General features: G+C 44.0%; 1 protein-coding gene across 3 annotated transcripts in view; it reads left to right on the plus strand.

The window, feature by feature from the left end:
- Window positions 1-24,088, plus strand: part of LOC119171577 (thrombospondin type-1 domain-containing protein 7A) — a 239,769-nt gene that overhangs the window by 121,382 nt on the left and 94,299 nt on the right. For 2 of the 3 annotated variants that reach the window (XM_075885160.1, XM_075885158.1), the window contains exon 26: window positions 15,927-16,277. The exons of the other annotated variant lie outside the window; for it this stretch is intronic. In XM_075885160.1, coding sequence (XP_075741275.1) covers window positions 15,927-16,277 — 351 coding nt within the window. The remainder of the gene's footprint in view (window positions 1-15,926; window positions 16,278-24,088) is intronic. 3 annotated transcript variants of the gene reach the window in all.

Genomic DNA, 24,088 nt, shown 5'->3' on the forward strand with positions numbered 1-24,088 from the left:
GCAAGCATACGGGGTGTACGGAGCGACAGCGTTACACAGGTTAGCAAGAAAGCCGCTTCACATTCTAAAAAAAAATGGCAGATCCCACGTACAGTGGAAATTGATGATATGCGAAGCACGAATGAGAAAAGTTAATAAGTCACTCTAAAATCAGCACAATGTTACAAGGTGAAGGTAAGTGATGTTGTACATGACTTACGTATCATTATTATGTATGGATTTCTAGTTTACCTTCGTCATCTATTCAAGTCACGTGATACCGAATTTGTTAAATGGGGAGCAAGCGGAACGGCCGCGAGCGCACTATGAAGGGCCCAATATACACCAAAGTAGCGTTGACGCACACGTACGATGGGCACAGCGACGCTATGTTAGTAAACCGCGAGCACTCTATAGTTGACGCCAGGTGCCACCGGTGTCCGTCAGCGCGACCCGACGGCAACCGGCGCGAAATGCGACATGCGGCATTTCGCGCCGATGCGTTACCCAGACAACATTGCGTCTGCCTCTTTTCGTGATTGAGGTACGCCGGACGCACTAAAACGCGCATGCGTCGAAGCAACGCAGTGAGGCGCGTGCCTGGTAATATATGGCAAGACCGGCGCCTGACGTGGCCACGCCGGTGCGACGCGACGAAAGGAATGCCAGCGAGCATGCGCACTGCATGACGTCGAAATGTATTGGTACCTTGACTGTGTCATGTAGTCATGTTTTCGCATGACACACATCCCATGATTATCACGTTTTCACCAGTCACATACCTTCGTCATCCATTGGAGTCACGTAATACTAAATATGACATATATGAAGCGAGCGAAACGGCCGCGAGCACATCATGAGTGTGGCATGTAGTCATGTTTTTACATGACACGCATGTCGTCGTTATCATGTTTGGATGTGTCATTTACCTATGTCATCCGTTTGCGTCTCGTAATACCGAGTTTGGTACATGTGAAGCTAGTGAAACGGCCACGAGCGCATCATGAGGGTAGCATGCAGTCATGTTGCTACATGACAAGCATCTAATGTTTATAATGTTCGCACTATTATCATACCTACATAATTCATTCACGTCCCGTAATACCAAATTTGGTATATGCGACGCTAGCGAAATGGCCGCCAGCGCATCATTAGCGTGGCATGAAGTCATGCTGTTACATGACACGCATCTCATGATTATCATGTTTGCACCAGTCCCATACCTTTGTCATCCATTCACGTACCGTAATACAAATTTGGTATTTTTGACTCTAGCGAAACAGCCACGAGCGCATCATGAGCGTGGCATGCAGTCATGTTGTTACATGACACGCATGTCATGATTTTATGTTAGGGTCTGTTGCTGGTGTTCGCCATGCAATCATGTCATATCATACCAGTTCTGAAGCATGTCATGTGAACGAAACCACCGCAAGAGCAGCAGGAACATGAAAGGTAAATCATGACATTCATGACATACATATCATGATTTACATGTTATGACTAGTCATATATGTTCTCCATACAGACATGTTATGCCATATCAAGTGTGGTACCGATACCATTATCGAAACAGCCAGGAGAGCTAAAAGTCGTAGTTGGCTAGATAGATAGATAGATAGATAGATAGATAGATAGATAGATAGATAGATAGATAGATAGATAGATAGATAGATAGATAGATAGATAGATAGATAGATAGATAGATAGATAGATAGATAGATAGATAGATAGACAGACAGACAGACAGACAGACAGACAGACAGACAGACAGACAGACAGACAGATAGATAGATAGATAGATAGATAGATAGATAGATAGATAGATAGATAGATAGATAGATAGATAGATAGATAGATAGATAGATAGATAGATAGATAGATAGACAGACAGACAGACAGACAGACAGACAGACAGACAGACAGACAGACAGACAGACAGACAGACAGACAGACAGACAGACAGACAGACAGATAGATAGATAGATAGATAGATAGATAGATAGATAGATAGATAGATAGATAGATAGATAGATAGATAGATAGATAGATAGATAGATAGATAGATAGATAGATAGATAGATAGATAGATAGATAGATAGATAGATAGATAGATACGCTCAAAGTCGCCGAAGTTCGCTAAGAAATTCTTCGCATTTAAAAAAAAACATCGCGCACAGAAGCAGCCGCAAGCTTGTTCTTTTTACGCTCCGGTCTCTCAAAAGAAATATTGTTTTACGGCTTCACGTCTCTAGTGCAAACAACGACGCAGAGCGTTGACCGCCTTATGCGGCGAAAAAAACGAATGCGCAAGTTCTATGGGAAACACTGGCAGCTCCTTTTTTCCACTGGACTGGACGCGAGTGGCGCTCGCGACTATTGCATGACGCTGTCTATGTCCAAGGCCATATCCAAAGACGCATCCAAAGAGTTCGCGGCTCATTGCGCGCTGCCAGGAGACTAGGCTGCCCCGCTGAGACGCCTGGTTCAGTCAGCGCTTTATGAGAGTGCTCGGCTTGCCGACAAAAAAAAAAAAAAAAAAAAAAAGAGGAAACTTTGTCTCCAGCTTAGGGAGCGAAACAAAGCGAAAGCATATCAACGCCTCCTCTCCACCGCCATTTCAGGCACACGCGCGCGCAGTATCCGTGACGAGCGACAAAAACAAATCGTGCATCTAGCAGTGGGTCTTTAGCAGTAAAAGCGATAAGCTCGCCGCCATATACGGTGGCTGTTTTTTTTTGTTTTGTTTTTTTGATAGCCTGGCTCCCACAACTTTCTTTGTTCCGAGGCTCTATTGTTCTTGGCTGCGGAGCGCAAGTTCAACGGGTCACTGAGCCTCCTAGCAAGAAGCTCCAGCACTAGCTCGCTATTTTTATCTTCTCTATTTCTTTTTCCTTTTTGCGAGCGTATTCTCGTCCTTTTGTGCCACCCACACAGTTGTGTGGTCAAGTGCGCTCCCCTCTTAGTGTGATTGCCGGCTATCGGCCGTATCACGCTTGCACGAGTTATGCGTGATTCGGAATTCCGGTATCCCACGCACGCGTACTTCGACGATAAGTCGAGACGCAGTTGCACCCGATAACGTGGCCTTGAGGTGATTTACTGCTCGGCGGTTGACAGCCGCCGCTATCACCTACCTTATTCGCTGCGATGTAGACGAATGTGCAGTCGGTGTCGAAAACTTAGTGACCAAGAGATACAAGAATAAGCTTAACATTGCCGATGTTTCGGAAAGCAGCCTTGGATGTAGTTTACTGGCCTGTTCTGAAACACGCTAACAAAATGTCTCATACAGTGCGATCGAAGGCGTTAAGAAATTTAGGAAAAATCAAACAATTTTTCGAACATCGAAATGTCTAAGCTTTTGATGATGAATGGACGTGTATACTGACGGAAATGTTCAACATTCTGAAGGAATTCTAATATTCATTTATTTTTATTCAAATAGCAAGGTATTTGGTATTGTTCAGGGAACATCAAGGTAACATTTCATTTTCCAACTACCGAGGTATTCGGATAAAAAAAATTCCGCCATATCCACGAAGTGAATGATGATGAGTGGGCGAAGCTCCGGAGGTAAACCTGGTAAACCATGAATCCTCTGTACATTTTGCCCACTCAATTTTATTACATCGCTCCCCCTAGCGTACGTCGCCGCACTAAATCGAACGATTGCCTTCAACCAATGACACGCGCCATATGTGACATCATTCCTATTTTATAAGATCTCGCGTCTTTCATCAACTACAAGTACCGCTTTCTAGTTTATAACATCTTGCATCTTTTCATCATCAGCTACAAGTACCACCATCTAGTAAACACTACAAGAACTAAACGAGAGGTGGCTACATACAGGAGACGGTACCGCCATCTAGTGAACACTGCAAGAACTAAACTAGAGGTGGCTACATACAGGGGATGGTACCGCCATCTAGTGAACACTGCAGGAACTAAACTAGAGGTGGCTACATACAGGCTACAGGGGACGCACAGCCCACGCCCTAAGGAGCTTCGCCCCTAAAAATGGCAGCATATCCACGGAGTGAATGATGGAGAGTGGGGCGAAGAATTCGTCCGTTCATTCGTTCTTGCTTCCGTCCGTCCATGCGTCCATCAGTGTGACCGTCCATGCGTCCATCAGCCCGTCCGTGCGTGCGTCTGTTCGTGCGTCCGTTCCTGTGTTCGTCCATGCAGCCGCCCCCGCGTCAATTCATGCGTCCATCCATGCATCTGTCTATGTGTCCGTTCGTCCATCTATTCAACACTCCAAGTACCACCATCTCGCATCTTTTCATCATATATTCCCCATATAGAAGCACCTCTATCCAGCGTACATTCAAAGGGCGAAACGAGAGGTGGCACACGCACACTTTCTTGCAGCTTGCGCTTCGGGTCCACTTCCCACCTTTAACCACCTCGAGTTCATGGTATATACTAGTTCACTGTATTCATGGCACTGGCACTCGCTAAACCTTTCGAAAACCAAGGAGGTTACGCCCAGCGAGTATGACGTAGCAAACTTTTTCAGTCAGATAGTGCTCAATGTACATGCCAATGGTTGCTAATGGGAAATGAGAGGCGGAGAATTCGGCTTTTACTTTCTTACGGCTTGCGTTTCGTATCTACTTCCCATTTTTAACCACCTCGAGTTCATTCATGGTATATACAAGTTCATTGTATTCATGGCACTGCGGCTCAACGCTCGCTAAACCTTTCTAAAGCTAAGGAGGTTACACCCAGCGAGTATAACGTAGCAACCCTTTCTTGTCAGATAGTGCTCAATGTACATGCCAATGGCTGCTAATGGTGATTGCAGCCTGCACGTTAACTAAATGCCGTATGCTCCTGTCTCTCATTCCCCATTAGCAGCCATTGACATGTACATTAAGCACTATTTTTTATTGTTCAACAACGCGCAGAAGAAGTCTCTCACCGGCACCACCTTGGAGGTCAAAATGTTACACTTGTTACATACTACGGGGGACGAACGGGTGCCGCTATAACGAGTTTCGCCCCTAAAACGTCGAATAATGACTTGTCCTAGAACCTGCGGCGACAGCAGCGTACAAAAGATTATCTCGAAGAACATTCAGGATCATGTACACGCCTAGACTTCGCGAAACTCAGCTTGCATTAGACTTATGTCAGTAAACTATATCAGTGATGAAAAAACTGTTCAGAGCATCTCCAAGCACTTTCTTATGAGGTGAGAACGTGACATCGTTTCTTTGGCTATGTTGTTGTTACGAAGGGCTGCTGCAAGGTCTTCCAGGGAGACTGTACTCTCCTACGCTACGAGTGCTGGTGGTTGCTGAGGCAGTTATTAGTACCAGTGTCACTTCCGTGGGAGAGATCACGGGCTCTCTCTACACGACTTTTGCGGACGCCACCTCGGTTCACACATTCTCTAACCTCGCCAACAAACGCTTTCGCGTTCGAAACTCAGTTTAATAAACGTAAAGTAGGATTACGAAAATGAGTAGCATCACTCATCAGCTGGAAAGCTGAATCTTATGATAATTTAATCTGCTGCATACTTCACAATAGTTATAATTCTTTATGAATGCCTTCTTCGCAAAAATATGTTTTTCACCAATGCTAGAGTAATATATATTTTTATGACGCAAGTTTCTATGAGAAAGAGTGCCTTAATTTTCATGTCATTGATGGACAAACTGAATTTTGCAGAAGTCTTTTCAGCTTGAGGTCCTAATCTGGCAAATGTGAACGTGGAAAGCAAATCAAGTAGTAAATGCAAAGATAAATGTCATGTAATAGTATCGTACTCTCGGTAACAAGAGATTGCTACTATTCTAATTTGAAAACCAGCAACCATTAGTGAATAAGCGTTAAAAGTGTTATAAGTCCAAATGCGTAGCCCTCAACTAAAATGTCAAACTCTGGAACTAAACATTATGGTTCAATTCATCGGAGTGAGAATGTCTTTGCCATGGACATAGTACTAGAATTACGTTTCCACAGTGGGTATGTTGCAGCAGCTGCGAAACGGCTTGCATTACCAAATTAGTGATGGAATATTTACTATAGAAGCAGCCAATTAACCTTCGAAAACCATAGTTGTTTGGCGTGCGCTAATATCTTAATGGATATCCTTCAGCATTAGTACCAAAGTTTATGAATTATCCGATCGATTTGTTCTTGTTTGTAACGCCTCTATAAACATTGATGCCGAATGTAACAAAAGAATTATAAGTATATGTACGAAACTGCTTGAATCTGGGCCAGCTCCTGATGCGTACTCAATGTTCCAGCATTCTTTTTGACTGCTTTTACTTATACGTTATACCCTAACCTAACGAATAAACAGGCGGAAGCAACTATACTCTAGTTCTGTGAACCATGTTGCCTGTATACTCACGCTTCGCATGCAGTCAGGTGCAGGGAAGCCAACTTTAATTAGGTACGAGCAGAGTTTATGACTGCGCTTCCAGTACTTCCCAACTAATTAGGTTCATCCGAACGCCGACTATTTGACACACCTAACCTGACGTTGAGCGTGACAACCGGTGGACCGTAATATGCGGCGTTTATGTTTACGGTGACCATTCGTGTTCGCACTTCAAGTGGTTTTTAATTCCAGAAGCCATTTAATGTACCCACTTCTGAACGCTTTCGAAGTCCTACATTTTATTTGTCATGCGTACCACTTGCGTTCTCACTGTAAGGTAACAAGAATAGTTCCCTACGTAGCAGCGTGTCTGTTTTAAGGTCAGAGTAGCATTGAAAGAACAGTGACACCAATTTTCAAACTCGAGATGTGGTGTTCATTCGATTGTTCGGTACGCACAAGTTTTTTTTAGCGAATTATGGCCGTTGCGTAGAAGTTGTTCTATTTTGAGCGCAAAAAGCGCCCAAGGCTCATTGGCGCGTTCCCGGCCAGGACATCGGGAGTATTTTCACATGTTCAGCACACTCCAGGGTCCCGCCTCTGGAACCGAGTGATGGTAAGTGAGTAGCGTTGACGACGACAATTTTAGTGTTGTCGTCGCGGTACCTACATGTGGTACCGTCGGCGGCGACACCTGGCTACCAACGACTTGCTATGTTTCACTCACTTTATGCAGCGTGTTTGCGTGAATCTAGCGTTTTTTTTTGTGCCACTTTGGTTGATTTATCGTAGAGTCATGGTCGAGAATGTGATAGTTTGAATCTACGGTCATCGTGAACAAGTGACACGCACTCAATGTTCGTGACGTCTTACCAGCTAGCGCTACCCAGGCGTGCGCTTCCAGCTGCCTCGTCGCTGTTCTGCCCGGCGTCGGTCTCAATCGCTGCTCCGCAGAAGAGAATCGAACCGGATGAGGGTCGAACCATACCAGGATCAAACTGGCTACAGTGATGGTGGTGGCGTAGACATGCCTACACACATGCGCGACGAACAGACGAAATGTCAACCCAAGAACGCGCCACTATTTCGTGCGGCCCTCTTGGGAGACGGGGCGGGGCCACGGGAGGTGACCGCTTGGCAGCGCTGAAAATTGGCGGGCTTCGCGGCCGTTTTCGATTGGGTTCGATACTGGTTATACTAATTGATATTACAATAATTTCGTCTATCTGTCACATTATTAGTGCCTAATTGTTGCTAGGGGACTGATTAATACGCGTTCACGCAAAAATCGCGATTTCCGTAAAGGTGGTCTCACTGCTCCTTCAAATACCGAATGGTCGCTGCCTAGACTTAAAAGTAAGGCAGTTTGGGTGTGTTGACTGATCATTGCTTAAGCAGAATGTATAAACAAATGGCACTCGTCCCGTCGTGTTCTCCTCCTGTGTTCGTTCCGCTTAAGCCTATATTTAATGCCTAGAACTTACGTGTGGTTGACTTTTCAGAGCTTGTCTGTTTGTAATTGTTCCCATTACTTTTGTTTTGCCGCTGCCTATGTTGTTTTTAAGATATTAAAGTAATAAAACTAGACGATTGAGCTAGCACTCACTCTCAAGCGTTAACAAACACTTTCGCAGATGTGGCATACCTTTAGGGTTAAAGGACCTTGGAGTCTTTGCTTATAGGTGCGTCATGTCGTCATCGCGGTCCATCACAAACAGATTTGCAGCAGAAACATTGGGTAATCGTACTACTCATCATTGTTTCATACTCTGCATTTAATGAGTTAAAGGTTCGTCGTTATTGCTTAAAACGAAATGTTTGGCTTAGCCAATCTGTCATATTAACCTGAAAAAATTTACCGAGGCACTCAAGTTTCTTATGTAAAACCAGATACACAAACGTGCATCTCTGCGGTAAAGTCATCTAATGGAAATGCCACTTCTGAAACACATCTGCAAAATTATAGTGCCTAAGTTAACACATTGTACTACTATAGTAGAGTACTAAGTACTCAAAATCGTTAACCACTCTTTTCTAAACACTACTCGCACGAGACTTTTGTTGGTGACTCGTTCAGGTGAGGCTGGTTTCAAGTTTAAGGGACGGTTTTATGCTCTCTCATAATAGAGTAGCTCGTACTCTAAATCGTCAACAACTTTTTTTCTAAACACACACATACGCATTGATCCCCATTGTCCATTTTTCTGTGAGCACATAAGCTGCGTAGGGTATATCAGAAAATAAAAATCTCTTAAACTATGTTCCCCCCTTGTTTGTTCATATAGCCTTACTGTTTATTTAAGTTTAATCATCTCGATGGTCATGAATGTTCTGTCTTTGTTGTACAATTTTTGCATTGTACATCACTGCATACGCAAATCAGTTCTTTTCGCTGTATATAACAGCTTGCATTGTACATACGCATTGATCATCATTGTCCAATTTTCTGTGTGCACATAAGCTATGTAAGATATATCCGGAAATAAAATTCTCTTAAACCACGTTGGTCGTGATACATAGATGTGCTGAAGTGTATGTGCCCTGTTACTGGAATGGTATGATGCCTTTGTGTTCTGTACATAGTGTAAATAATTTTTTTCTAAACAACCAAGACGGCTCTATGCTCTTTCATAGTAGTACTCTAAATCATTACCCAATTTCTCTAAACACACAAGCTATTGAGGCCTACGGGACGGCTTTATGCTCTCCCATAGTAGAGTACCTCTCACTCTAAATCGTTAACAACTTTTTCTAAACACACAAGCAGCGAAGCAAACACTTTGATGTGGGAAACACCATTATATACACTGCATGCTTCACTCCTAACCATGTTTCACGTCACTGGAGCTAAAACACCCTTCCTACGTGCCCTTTCGCCACAATTTTAAATGTGAAGCATTTATTAGCAAACTTCGGTAATTTTTAGCGTCTCAATCTGTCTATCTATCTAGCCGTTTACGTTTTGGGTGCTCTCGTGGTCACCACCTTTACTTGGCGTGAGCCAAAATCAGCATGGGTGAGTAAGATGGTTTGACGAATATGACGCGCTGGTCAACACATGAATAATGTTACAATCCAATCTCGTACGTCGTCAAACACTTCCCGCCAGACAGTGGCACATACCCACGGGTGGGTATGTGCTGCTGGTATGCGGGTATGTGCCACAGACGATTGAAACTCAATATCTACCCAGAAACGACGAGAACGCACATGGCCAATTTTAACGCGCGAACGTTGAGAAATACCCGACATCGGTAGCGTTGGTCGGACGAATGCAAAGAATAAATGTCAGGGTCCCATTGCTGGAATCGAACCCAAGCATTGTGCGGGGCAATGAAGCATTTTACCACATAGCGGCGCCACTTCTCGGAACTACTTTTCAAATAGACGCTAATCTTCGTGAATGGTCAATAGTGATTGCAATACCTGCCTTTCCAAGTTTATAAACATCGCATATGTACTCTTTTGGTGCCACTGTCACGTCGCGTTAACGTCAATTGTGGTTATTTTCCATGCGCTGAAGTTCATTTATGTAGTGGTGTCTGGGGCCAGCATCTTCGCGATCATCAGCGCTTCATATCAGCTTCTGGTGTTGCTAGTACGCATGTTCCAGTTGGCATCGTTGCGCAAGCGCAAACAACTGTTTCTATCAGATTGTACAACTGATTGATTGATTGATTTGTGGGGTTTAACGTCCCAAAACCACCATATGATTATGAGAGACGCCGTAGTGGAGGGCTCCGGAAATTTTGACCACCTGTGGTTCTTTAACGTGCACCCAAATCTGAGCACACGGGCCTCGACATTTCCGCCTCCATCGGAAATGCAGCCACCGCAGCCGGGATTTGAACCCGCGACCTGCGGGTCAGCAGCCGAGTACCTTAGCCACTAGACCACCGCGGCGGGGCCAGATTGTACAACTCTTCCGCACATGTCTGTGCGTGCTTTAGCGTTTCTTCATTACTGTCGCTCAATAACGAAATTGCAACATGGTCACCTTCCCTCTGCATGCTTCGCATAACGTCGATTCCCAGCTACGTGGGATCTGCAGAATTTTTTATGAGAAGAGAACACATTTGATCTTCATTTGGTACACCGTGGCAGCGAAGGTCATGATTACCGCTGTTACCTTTTTTCACTAAATTAGTGGAATGATCAAAGGGCGATGGCGGGAAAAAGCGATTGAGAAAGTAATCAGCGGCCAAGGTTAGTCAAATAATGCAACTTATGCACTATGTGTTTTACATGGGGCTCCAAGGCTTGGCTATTGGCCAGCCACAAATTCTTTCTAGTGTCTTGTCTTGCATGCTGGGGCACCTACATTATAGCGGGGCACCTACATTGTTATAGCGGGGCACCTACATTATAGCGGGGCACCTGCAATGTAGGTGCACCTACATTGCATGCTGGGGCACCTACAATGTTTACTGTGTCAAACTGGGCAATATCTTATGAAATGTACGAGTTTAGCTACATTGTGCAACATCAGGCCTGTTTAACAAAGTTCTTTCTTAATTTTCTTGTTTTCATTTTCGTTTTCTAAAGAGTGATAAAGACGATGGGTGCGTAGATATCTCGTATATATAGTTGTCGCTTGTCAACAACCCCCCCCCCCCCCATTTCCTGCCCTTGTGGTTGTGTGTTATTTTCTGTCAAGTTTATCAGATAATTAGCGTATACAAATACCCTACTTCTAATTACGTAGATTTGCGTGACACCAGTTAACCCTTGTATTATGTCGCAAAACGCAAGAACAAGCTTCTTGCGGCAAGATATATATTGCATTATTTTTAACGGCATGAAACCATACATTAAGCTGGAGGAATATATGGGAAAAATTAGCTATAAGTACGCTTAAACATTGCCTCAAAGATATCCTACTGGTGCCTTAAAGATAACTCCTATAATTCCCCTTAGGTCAAATTATTCGGGTGTTACACAGCTGTTATAACATAGCACCTTCCCAGCTTGTCATTCGGTAATATTTTCCGTTCTTAATTAGGGTAAGTGAAATGAAACAACAAAGACGGTTGGAAAAATTTGTGTAAATTTCCACAAGCGCTTGTAGCACAATGTTTTCAGTTCACTTTTTGTCATATGAGAAGGACTGCTTTCTGTCTTTGTTTTTTTTTTAATAAGCTCGGTGGCGCGCCTCTTGAAGCTTTTTATCTCATAAAAACATCCTATTGTCTCCACTAACGCGGCCTCAAAGTGGCACTCGTCTCACTGCGCGAACGAAATAGACGGGACTGTCCTAACAAACGTATACTCCCACGTCTTCAGTGGGACGAAACCTCCTTGATTTCTTTTTTTCGCTTTTGGCCTCTTTCAGTGATTTTTTTTTTTTTTTTTTGTGCAGCAGCGATCATCGTATTTCGGTTTCACTTGATGCTTGTCTACACGTGCGTGACAAATCGACTCGCTCACTTGCTCGGACTCGGCGATCCGCAAAGGCCAGTGGATCCCTTGATTTAGAACCGCTCAGCTTTCAATCACTTTCAAGCAATAAACGTCCACTGTTACTACTACTGCTTGCAACCGAATGCATGCTCTAGAAGACATGTTTCGAGTTCCACTGACGTACTGCTTTTGCAACAAGATAACGCAAACTATTTCGTCGTACATCACACTGCCTCCGGTGCAATCCGTCTTTGACTGTTCCGGCTATTTGTGTATCGAATGTGGCTAACGTGACCCTCAATTTCCAATAAAACATCCACAACTTTTGTCGAATATTAAACTTAACCGCAAACTAAATACACATGATAAATGTATGCGACGGCGTGTCTATAAATGACGCTTCTTTCAGAAGTAATACAGCTTATTTGCCCCTTTTTTTACCTTAATTTCAGATTTTTCGTTGAGTCATTTTTGCTGCATACACTGGACACTGTCAGCGTAGACGTAAGCCGAGAACATAGAACACAGACGATCATTATTTGTTGCAGTGGCCACGAATATAGCTAGATTTAATGCATAGACATGCAGGTGATGTCACGTTCACCCAATACATTTTACGCCGGTTAAACAAGGGGATTACATACCGTTTGTCATAGTCGGTGTTATTAATGTAGCAGCCGAACGCTGACAAACGTGCTGCAAGCACCCGATAGACAGCAGCCACGGCGTACAATGTGTAAGTAAATGTATTACATCAACGCCTATCATCTGTTGTGCTGGTTCTGCTTGTCTTGCACGAATCATGGTTACTGTTCTGTGTATCGGCTTTTCGATTATATCTACTTCTATGACTCGGCAAGCTGTAGCGTAGCGTTGCTCGTCAACGCATGAATACCTGAAAGAACGTTTGGTTAGGGCTCTTTGTTTCGATAAAAGGTGTAACTGAGCTATAATGCGAATGTCAACACTACCTTTAACATTGATCTGCACACGTTAATGTATGGTCAACGTGCTAGATGAGCCCACAATGTGCACACAACTGAGTTTAAAGGAGATTGTCGATCCACCGCGTACGGCTTGGCTGAAGGCCAAGGAAAATCCTGCATATGCTGGCTGAATCTTTCGAAAGAAACCATTCTCACACAATGCTTACGATCTGCCGCCATTTTTGTTACTTTACCTTTTTGACATATAATTTTTTATCCTACAATAACAAAATGTGCAATAGACGTGAAGTTTAGTCTATAACTGCAAAGGACGCAAAAGGCTTAACCGATCGCACCATGGCGTCGCGGCTTAAGGCAAATGCACGAACACCACAACTAGGGAGGAAAAAAAAGTGATGCAGTGAATTTACACTGTTGTTGGAACCGCATAATAGACGCGCAGAAAAAAAAATCCAAGTGGCGTGAAAGTTTTAATATTGCAACAAATCGGAGCTATGTGTAGTTCTAATACGTCGTTATTTGTCAGCAATGCGTTATTCGTGAGCACGTCCTTATTCTAACCGCTTATGAGAGAGAGAGAAATAGTTTAATAGGAAGCTGGAGAGGTTTGCCTGGTTTTTCACCTGACAGGCTACTCCAGTTGCCAGGTGATGGCAGAGATATGTACAATGATAAACACACAACACACATAGTTACATACACGCATAACGGTCACTTAACACATAAAGTCACTCACACGCACTGCACTATTTACAACGTTTCGTTCAAGCCTGTGGCCCGTAAGAACGTCAGTAGCGCTTTTGTTGAGCCTAGCGCACCGGAGGTGTTCTGCCATGGGCCCAAAATGTTTTTAGGGACGAAGCTCCTTATAGCAGCACCCGTTAGTCCCTCGTAGCCATTGTATATGTGTAACAAGTATAACACTTTGACCTCCAAGGTGGTGCCGGTGAGAGATTTCTTCTGTGCAGTGTTGAACAATAAAAGATAGTGCTCAATGTACATGCCAATTGCTGCTAAGGGGGAATGAGAGACAGGAGCATTCGGCTTTTAGTTAACGCGCACGCTGCAATCCCCATTAGCAGCCATTGGCATGTACATTGAGCACTATCTGACAAGAAATGGTTGCTACGTTATACTCGCTGGGGGTAACCTCCTTAGTTTTAGAAAGGTTTAGCGAGCGTTAAGCCGCAGTGCCATGAATACAATGAACTAGTATATACCATGAATGAACTAGAGGTGGTTAAAGGTGGGAAGTAGATACGAAGCGCAAGACGTAAGAATGTATATGAAAGCCGAATTCTCCTGTCTCTCATTTCCCATTAGCAGCCATTGGCATGTACATTGAGCACTATCTGACAGGAAAAGGTTGCTACGTTATACTCGCTGGGCGTAACCTTGGTTTTAGAAAGGTTTAGCGAGCGTTGGGCCGCAGTACCATGAAAACAGTAAACTAGTATATACCATGAACTCGAGGTGGTTAAACGTGGGAAGTAGACACGAAGCGCAGACTGTAAGAAAGTGTGCGTGTGCCTCCTCTCGTTTAGTCCTTGGAAAGTCCACTGGATGGCGGTGCTTCTATATGAGGAATATATGGTGAAAAAATGCGAGATGGTGGTACTTGGAGTGTTCAATAGATGGACGAACGGACACACAGACAGATGCATGGATGGACGCATGAACGGACGCAGGGGCGGATGCATGAACCAACGCAGGGACGGACGCATGAACAGACGCACGCACGGACGGGCGGATGGACGCATGAATGGTCACACAGACGGACGCATGGATGGACGGAAGCAAGAACGAATGGACGTACGATTGCTTCGCCCAACTCTCCATCATTCACTCCGTGGATATGCTGCCATTTTTTAAACTCCAAATTTGCGTCCTGTTGCATTTTTAAGCCCATCTTTAGAGACTGCCTCTCTGGTGCGTATTTCGTACACTCACAGAGGACATAATTGATGCCTTCAACGACGTTACATTGGGCACAGAATGCTGAGTCGGACAGACCGATTTTGTTCCTGAAGTAGTTCTATACGCAACGTTTAATCGGATGCGGTGTAAACACGTTTCATCTTGCCTGTTGAGATTTGGCGGCATCCTGAAGCCACACGATGGCTCAGTCTTGTACAGAGGCCCATACTGTTGGCTTGGGTCTGTCCAGAGGGATCGCTGGAGGCGCCAGGCGTGTGCCGACACTAGCGTTGCTGCGTCTTGCCTCGAGAAAGGTATCTCGACGATTTCTGCTGAAGTGTCATGTCCAGCTTTGGCAACGTTATCAGCCCGGACGTTGCCTTGCATTCCGCAGTGGGCAGGTATCCCCTTATGACCGCTTATGAGAGCTTATGGTACCGCTTATGAGAGCTTTGCATTGATGTATGCCGCATATATTCTGTGTAATTTCTACTTCCCATTTAAACGTAACACACTGACGCTTTTAGTGAATTTATATTAGTCTTTGAACTATTTTAAATTATTTACCATTACTTGTACGCCACACTGTACACATAGACTTCGCTTAGTACAGAGATCGATGTAGAATAATCAGCACTGTAAAGCTCCGTGCGGCTCACCTTAATCAGGAGCAGGCGAAAAACCTTCTAAAATACAAAAATTCGCGTTTTTGGAGTTGAGTGAAATGGACGATAAAAATAAATACAAAATGCACACGTTGGAAAAAAAAGGATCGTCCATGTTAATGAGAAAATGAACTGCATGTTTGGCCAGCACTTAGAGAGCTTTTGATGAGCAAATACCTCAGTGATTACACTATACGCTAGTCACAGGCTGATCTTGTCTTTCTTTTTTGTCTCTTTCTCCCTATCCGCACTTTCAGTCCCCAATCTCCCTCTCCACGCAGAGTAGCCAGTCAGCAATCCATTTATGCCGAGTAAATTCCCTGCTTGTTGAATTAGGAGTTGTCTCTTGTTACAGGCTGATAGGGGAACCATTTTTACGCTTACCTGCTTTAATCATTTCTATTCTCTCGTTAATAGTGTGCTTCTAGTAGGGCTTATATAACGTAACCTGGGTAATGCGAGAAGTTGTTATAGAACCTACTAACTGCGTGACGCGAACAACCGGGACCCAGCGGACCACGCGCTGTCCTAACGCTCTGTCGTTACGCGCGCTCTTCCCACGCCCTGTAATAGGAATCAACTTATCCGTAGTCGCGCCCCTTTTGGGTTTTCTTCGTGGGAAGTAAAAGTCGACTCCTCTTTCCCTTCTTTTCCCCATTGCGGCTTCAGGCGCTGGCTGCGCGGACCGCCCTCGCCCCTGCGTGCCGGGCTGCCCCGCCGGGGCGCGCTGCGATCCCCTGACGGGCCAGTGCTCGTGCTTGCGCGGAACGGTGCCAGTGTTTGTCGGACCCGAGACTGGCGCGTCTCTCCCGTCTCCGGCTCCTGCGAGCGAGACCTTGCCGACCGGTGGCGCTGGTGGCGGTGGTGGTGTTGTCGTCCTCGGTGGTTCTGGTGGTGCTGCAGGCGGCACGCTGCTGGCACGCTGCGAGCCCATCCGTGCCACGATGGATGGCGCGGGACACGCCGCCGATAACCACACTGCCGCCGCGGCCGGGGACATTCTGCTCAAGTACTACCCTGGTGAGTCAACGCTCACATCGGCACGTGACGTGCTGTTAATGTTATTTTTTTGTGTGGAAAAAAAATTTGGAAGTGAGATGGGGGTGACCGACCTCCGCTATACCGAAAGTTTGTGTTTGAGAGTCAAGTCAAGTCAAGTCAGGTCAAGTTTATTAAATAGTTCAGTTGAGTGGCCATTATAACAAGAGTGGCCATTATAACGAAGTCGGGAGAGACGACTGCTAATGCTTGTGTGGAATTCTTGTGTGGAAAGAGGCTGACTGAAAGAGAGAGATGGACGATGCTCCGCTATAGTGAAGTTTCGTGTTTAAGAGTAACCATTGCAGCGAATTTCGGTGGCATCATTTTACCGAAAATTCGTGAACGTTTACCGCACCACAACCGGGAAAGCAGCTTCACGTGCATCAGTCAAGTGTCACTTGCGTCCAACCTGCGTCACTATGTGTCCCGAAGTTATCGAATACGAAAGTTAGCTGCACCTGCGCGGAAGGTGTGATACACGGATTTATTTTTTTGCCACCGGCGAATGTCTCGTCGAAGATGCCGTGAGCTAAACTGCGAACCTTTTCATGACCCATCTGGGGCTTTTCGAGCGGTGAAAGTATTTTACGGCAATAGTCTCATCACAAATATCTGCCGCTGATGTGACTAATTTAGTGAGCTTCGTCAGTGCTGTGCAACACAATATTCTTTATTCACCTTCTATTACAATTTTCTTTATTAGCAGTATTATACCATAGTATGATACAAGTATTTCTTATCAATTCTTCAGTATCCCATAATTTTCAGATAACATTCGTCACGTTGCGATATTCATAGAGTTTAAGCTATGAACTGTTAAGTGACTGGCGCCATTGACGTGCCTGATCGCCGCTTAAATATGCTTGCGTTACAGCAGAGCACTTTATGTACTATATATGTCGCGCATTATTATAGCGAAAGCTGTTACAAGATCAGAACACGGGTCACGCGCGGCGCCGTAGTTGTCCGCTGCCGCAGGTGTCCGTAACCAGTATCGAGAGGGAAAAAAAACTCGGTAAATAAAAATATACCAACGACACAGTGAGGCTCCAAACCAGGTCCGCTGCATGCCAGCCTAGTCAACTGAGTCACGCTGGTGCTTGGAAATTCGTCTCAAAGTTGCCCTGGTAGCCTTGATGTCGGGAAAGAAAATGCGTTAATATGAGTAATAAAGCATTTTAGAACAGCAAAGGAACAATCAGGCGTCAGACATTGCGAATAGTGTAACGAGTGGCTCGTCAAATACTACAATCCATTACAGAAGCTTGTTCTTGATCAGGCTGAAAACATGATTTTGTTTTGTTTTTGAGCCATGCTATTGTCTATGCATTGTGACACCGAATCAAGAATAGAGAACACTACAGCTTTTTTCGCCGAACTTGTTTCTTTTTATATAATTATATCGACATCGGAGACTTGCTGTGCTAAAGCAACATGAAGCTTTAATCACTGTCGTTGTGAAACATTTTCGAGGTACTTCAGAGTAAACCAAAAAGACAGAACTTACTTGAGCTTTTCTACTACGATTTTCTTATTTGAAAGAACACGTCGTACGTCTGGTGAACAATATGTTTTATTGATTTTCAATGAAAGCTTGCTCGTTATGGGATTAACGGCAGCCTTCAAGCCATGAAAATTTTTTAGTTAGCCTATATATTCTACACGACTCCGAAAACCACTCAACTACGATATATGAATGCCCAGCCATGATTAGCCCTGAATGCCCAGCAATTAGGGACGTAGCGTTGGGGCACACAAATTCGTTAAGCTCGCTTTTTCTGAAGATCGAATTGCCGTTTGCTAAGAGGTTTTTTACGAAATACTTCCTCTTGAAAAATTCGTGCTAATCGGGCCAAAGACGCCAAGTGACCCGCCGTCGCGCCACTGCAAACCCATTTGCACCAACAGCCAACACGACCTAGAATGATTAGTGTTGGTAAAGCTGCCCGCTCGAAGTGAAGTGGGGCGCGCAAAGAGGGCACTTAAGGTTAAGCGTGGTTCGTGCTTTGTACAAGTGACGATGCTGTGACTTGACGTGCGAGCAGCCTATTCTGCGAAGTTTAACATATATGCCACTACTGCAGCATAAAATCGAACAGCAGAAAAATTAGTACTGTGATTTCGGTCTAGTTGAGAGGCTATTTTAAATTCTGGAAAGTTAACAGCCCACGTGGCAGTGCTAAGCTCAAATGAATTTCTATGTGCGAGATAACTAGTTATCGTCGTACTTTCGCGTAACTCGATGATTACGCTGCGTTGCTAGGGCACTTTCGTTCTTTGAATTGCTTAAAGCAATTCCTTAGTGAGGTTCTCGTCATCTGCCTAGACCGGAAACTGAACACCTGCGGATGCGGTTCAAATCTGAGTGATGGCAAAAACAAACATATGAGTGATGGGGTGAGTGAGAGAGAGTGAGAGTGAGTGAGTAAAAGCGAGTAAGAGTGAGTGAGTTTATTAGTTAGATAGTTAGTTATTTAGTTAGTTATTTAGCTAGTTAGTTATTCAGTTAGTTAGTCAGTTAGTTAGTTACCTAGTTAGTTATTCAGTTAGTTAGTTAGTTAGTTGGTTAGTTAGTTAGTTAGTTAGTTCGTTAGTTAGTTAGTTAGTTAGTTAGTTAGTTAGTTAGTTAGTTAGTTAGTTAGTTAGTTAGTTAGTTAGTTAGTTAGTTAGTTAGTTAGTTAGTTAGTTACGTCAACTTTACACACGCTTGCATCGAAAAAACACGAATGTGAAAAACGCTCTGACAACTGTATTGAAACCCGACTTCATTACCAAATGTAGATGCTTTAAATTGCTATAATTACTACGAAATGAACGCATGCTTTCCTACACGGGTTATGACTGCTATAAATGTGTATCGTATTCCAGCAAGCGCGCTGACTTAGTGTTGTGTAGTTGCCATGAGGTCGAAAATGTACGGTGCGCATAGGTATACAATGCTGCGCGCATTGACTTGACAAACACCGATAAATATTTTACATTGAAAATTGTTTGTGTTGTTAGCAAGCATGTTCTGGAAATTCAATAGCTGTTTTTTTCGAAATCCTGAATATTTCATGTTGCTTTGAAATTTTTCTTAATTCATTTCAGATTTTTTTCTTCTTCAGTCCTCTTCTGAGTACCTATTCAAATATCTAAGCACAATGAATACAAAGAACGTCATAGGCAGTATACGGGCGCCAACAGTGTTTTTTTTTTTCGTTTTCTTGTTCCTGTTATTTACTTCAAGATGGTTTCATAAGCATGTGTGACGAACTAACTCCTACCAAGTCTTCGTTACGTATCTATTTTGAATATCGCGAACGTAATAGGGTATAGATCAATGTATTCAAAAACCCTTATCGCTCCGTCAGCCATATTTTTCTTCATATTCACGTGAAATTATGCTTATGACAAAAAGCACGCCCACGGGGCAGCGCCTTTTTTGCTGTCAGATGTTTAAGTCGTTATTGTTTCTTGTGTCACGTCAAAGCACAATAGTTTTGTAGAAAATACATATAAAAGCAAGGGGACAAATAATTGTTTTTGTAAAGGAATATCTAATGTGCTAGCACAGAATCGTTCCAAAAAACATTTCTGAATCAAGTTCACTGTCAAGGTCGTCACTTATTACAGTCGCACTCGGCAATTATCTAAAGACTGAATCAAGAAATGTCGCTGCGTGCTAGTTAGTGCTGGTAACGCTATCTTCTAGGTCCACGTGTGGAAGAAAGAACACATCATACTTTATGCAAAGTTGCACACAACTTGGTACATGCATGCCATAGCGCTGTTTTTAAATGCACAATGGTGCTAAAACAAGTCGCGAAGTATACGAGTGAAAACTGAAATGATGCTTATTACTTCTTCTGAAAGCTTCGTTCGTGCCTCAGTTATGAAAATTTCTCTGAAGTGCCAGGCGAGATGCATGGTTTCGTGGACCACGTTTGTGGAAACATTTTTGGGCACCGATGGCTCTGTAATTTACTTGCGTGCACGCTCTTCTTCGCGGCATTTGGACGTCTTATGTTCGCTGCTATAGCACTAATTAAGCGGAGACTATGCTGGATACGGCAAAGCTTGTTACCAAAGATGCGTTTGCTTGAAAATTTGAGTTGCGATTGCGAAAGCACGGATGATGGCGTACATCCGAAGTATAAGGTTCCGACTTCTTGCTTTCTCGCCTAATTACCAGGGACGCGCTGAAAAAAGCAAATAATATAAGATTTTATCACCAGCGAAGAAGGTAAATGTGCATTGGGTGACGTCATGTGACGTGGCGAGTGCTGCCACGCCATTCCTGAAGAAAAGTATAACGTAAAAAGAATAGATATTGGGATGCAAAAATAAAGATGTGGCTTTTTAACTAGACTATCATGAGTTCGTTTCTCGCACTATGGAAGAAAAAAGAAACAAAGCAAAGAATTTTAAAAAGCAGGCATCATTTTTTTTTTGCTCGTTTCACTCGGTTGCTTTATTAGGGCTGCGGATACCGTGCGCTCATATTTGCGTGCACGTTAAAGAACGTGCATCCAAATATGATGGTCCAAATTTCCGGAGCCCTCCACTACGGTGTCTCTCATAATCATATGGTGGTCTTGGGACGTTAAACCCCACATATCAGAGATATATATATATATATAAGTAGAAAAGAAAGGCAGGGAGGTTAACCAAGCTTGGCTCAATTGGATACCCCACACTTGGGGTGAGGGAAAGGGAGAATAATAGAAAGGAAAGAGATAGAAAAGAAGAAGAGTAAGAATGATAATAATAAGTAGTCAGCTCGAGACTGCACAGCATGGTCTTACACTGTTCTTTCACAAGCGGTCGTGCAGTCTGGTGATCAATCAATCAATAGGGCTTCGGGCAGACGGCCCGGTTATACGTGCAGGCGGTGGGTAATTGGAACGCGTGCCTTGCTCGGCAACTCTGAGGTACTGTAGACGACTCTAGCGCGATGTCGGAATGCCAGTTGAGGAAGTGTTGCCCCTGGGCAGCTATCTGAATTGAGACATCTCCGAGGTCCCACGAGTGACCGTTAGTAAGCTTTTCCCTCATTGTTAAAGCATCCCTGAATTCTCTGCAGGCATTGCCAACTCGGAACACGGCAACTTTGGATTTTAATGTTGTTATAGTCACTATACTTTTGATTTGGTGTTGCTGAAGTCACTTGTTATAGATAAAAAAAATAATCGAAATAGATATTCAGCTGTTGCGTAGAAGAAGAAAAAAGCTGCCGTTGGTGTTTGCGAGAAATACATACACTTGAAGGATCCTCGGGAGGTTAACAGGGTGGGAAAAGAAATGTTGTAAAAAAACGGAAGAATGTCTTCGTAAATTTATTTTATCGACCACATAAAAAAAAAGCCACTTCGCGTGAGGCAGTACGTTTCTTTCGGTGCTGTATAGCATCGACATGAATTCAGCTAGAGGCTGACGTTTTTTTTTCTCTTCTACTGATTGTCTCGTATGTCGTCCGGCCACTTGTAATGACAGCCGCTAAAGGAATAACCTCAGTCAAGACACGTGCATTCCCCACTCTCACCGCCCTTCCCGCGCACTTTTTCACACGTAAGCGGCAGCACCTGGCTCTTTATTGTCTCTTTTTTATGTCTGGCCAATTCAGTTGTCTTTGGGAAACCGCTGCTTCTTGATTTTTCATAGTAGTAAACAGTCCTTTGAGCGCCTTGACGCGCCTTGAATTTAAATCGGTGGTTCCCCCAGAGTTGTTAAGTCCAGACAGCCTGACGTGCTGTCTCGAACGCTTCTCTACGAATAGGAAGCCATTTATTTCAAGCAGTAATGGTCAGGGTTAATAAGGCGACCTGTGATCTCGTTGTAATTGATTGTATAGGCGCCTTTTTTCACTTTCGTATCTTAATTAAGACGACATGAAAATAAATCCCGGATCCCAGCTGAGTATTTTTCAGAAGCAGTCCCGCAGCCGAAGTTGTTTTTTTTTGGGGGGGGGGCGAAAGGGAAGACAGCAAGGCGTTCAAGAACACCTATTTTTTATTAATGTATTCGGTAAAACACACACCTCTATCCCAATTTTGGGCGAGGGGGACAGGGTGCCCTCCCCCTTCCCTCGCTACGGGCCTGGTCATGCGAAGTATAGAGGATCTGCAACAAATGAAGCATATGGATTTTTTTTCTCTAATAATGCACTGTCTGCGCAAACGTAGAAGCCTGGCTAACTTTGTAATTGAAAATTTTGTTGAAGCGCACTAAAGATGGACGGACAGAGAAGGCTGACAAGGACAGCGCTTGCAATCGCTGTCCTTGTCAGCTTCTTCTGTCCGTCCGTCTTTAGTGCGCTTCAACAAAATTTTCAATTATGAACGTAATCCAACTAGCCCAACTTTCCACCCTCCTGGCTAACTTGTTCATGCTGGATCCTATGTTAAGCCAATCAGGCTCCCCCCTATGTCTTTGTGGCACTGTGACATGAAAGACGTGCTGGACTGTGCTCGATAGAGTGAATGATCACCCCTTGTTGGCAGAAGGTGTCGTTTACTATGCTGGCCTGATACTGGACTGCGACGATCAATTGTAGTGTTGTAATACTTAAGAATTATTGAGTTGTGCTACAGACTGACAGTCACATTGCGTTGCATCACGTGTTTTCTTTCGTGTTTTTTATAACTTTTCAACTGCTATCACTAATTAGTCTTTCTACTCACACCATGGGGTAACCAGCCGGCAAATGCACTGATTACCCTCCATGCCTTTTATTCCACTTTCTTTTCTCTTCCTTTATATTGTGGGATAATCAGGGTGAACAGTGGAAGTGCCTCGGACTGGCTGGTCGACGTTTCGATAGGAGGACCTATCGTTTTCAGAGGCGCCGTGTCATCTTTTGCGTGTTAGTTTTAAAGGGATTAGGAGTTAAATCATCTCTTGGTGCTGGTGCGTGTCCCTGTTGATAATCGCTGTTTAAAAAGCAAAAAAACTATAAAGCAGAGGACTTTTTCATTTTCAGACGGTGATTATCAACAGCGCCACGCGCCACCACCAGGAGATGACGCGACCACTAACCCCTTTAATTTGAAAAAGATGAGTCCTCCTATCGAAACATCGGCCAGCTAGACTTAGGCCCTTCCACTGTTCACCCTGATTATCACACTACTTTGTTTCCTTCTGTTGACTCCCATCTAGATTTTGAACCTCCCTTACATTGTTAGTTACGATTGACCTAACGCAGAGACCTATTCAGTCGTCCTTGAAACAATTCAAATATTATCCTCTTAATTTGTTGTTTCGTCATGCTTAAACTTAGTGCAACTGTCATGACGTGAGTTCACGTCCCTGTCCTTTCCCCCCTATTAGAGAGTTTTCGAATAGGGAGTCAAACGTTCCGTATCCCGAAAGAAATAGCATTGAATCCACTGCGCGTGCATCGTTTGCATGCTTTAGCTTAAGCAGCACACGGAACCAAGGAATGGTTACTTTACCGAGCAATGCATCATCCGGAATGCCTCCTTTGGTTTTGCCATCCTGAGCAGCATACGTGATCGTCTATTGCGTTAGGGGTTCCCCGGCAGATGCTGTACGCAAGAAAGCAACGAAAAGAAATGTGAAGACACTGGATTAATTGGCGGGGCTCGCGTCTATCAAAACGAGGCGCTTATCCTAACTGGTTCTTGTTTATCGTGCTGTGCTTCTTCTTTAGTTTTCTTTTTCGTCATCTTTCCGTAATAAACAGGCCCATTGAACGCCCGGGTGAATTCCCTTACTTCCGCATCAAGAATAACCAGAGTAATTTAACCCGCGTTGCATACCAGAACAGCAAGGAAACTGGTGCCCTACGT

Source organism: Rhipicephalus microplus, unplaced genomic scaffold (assembly GCF_043290135.1).
Source record: "Rhipicephalus microplus isolate Deutch F79 unplaced genomic scaffold, USDA_Rmic scaffold_74, whole genome shotgun sequence".
Taxonomy (NCBI): Eukaryota; Metazoa; Arthropoda; class Arachnida; order Ixodida; family Ixodidae; genus Rhipicephalus; species Rhipicephalus microplus.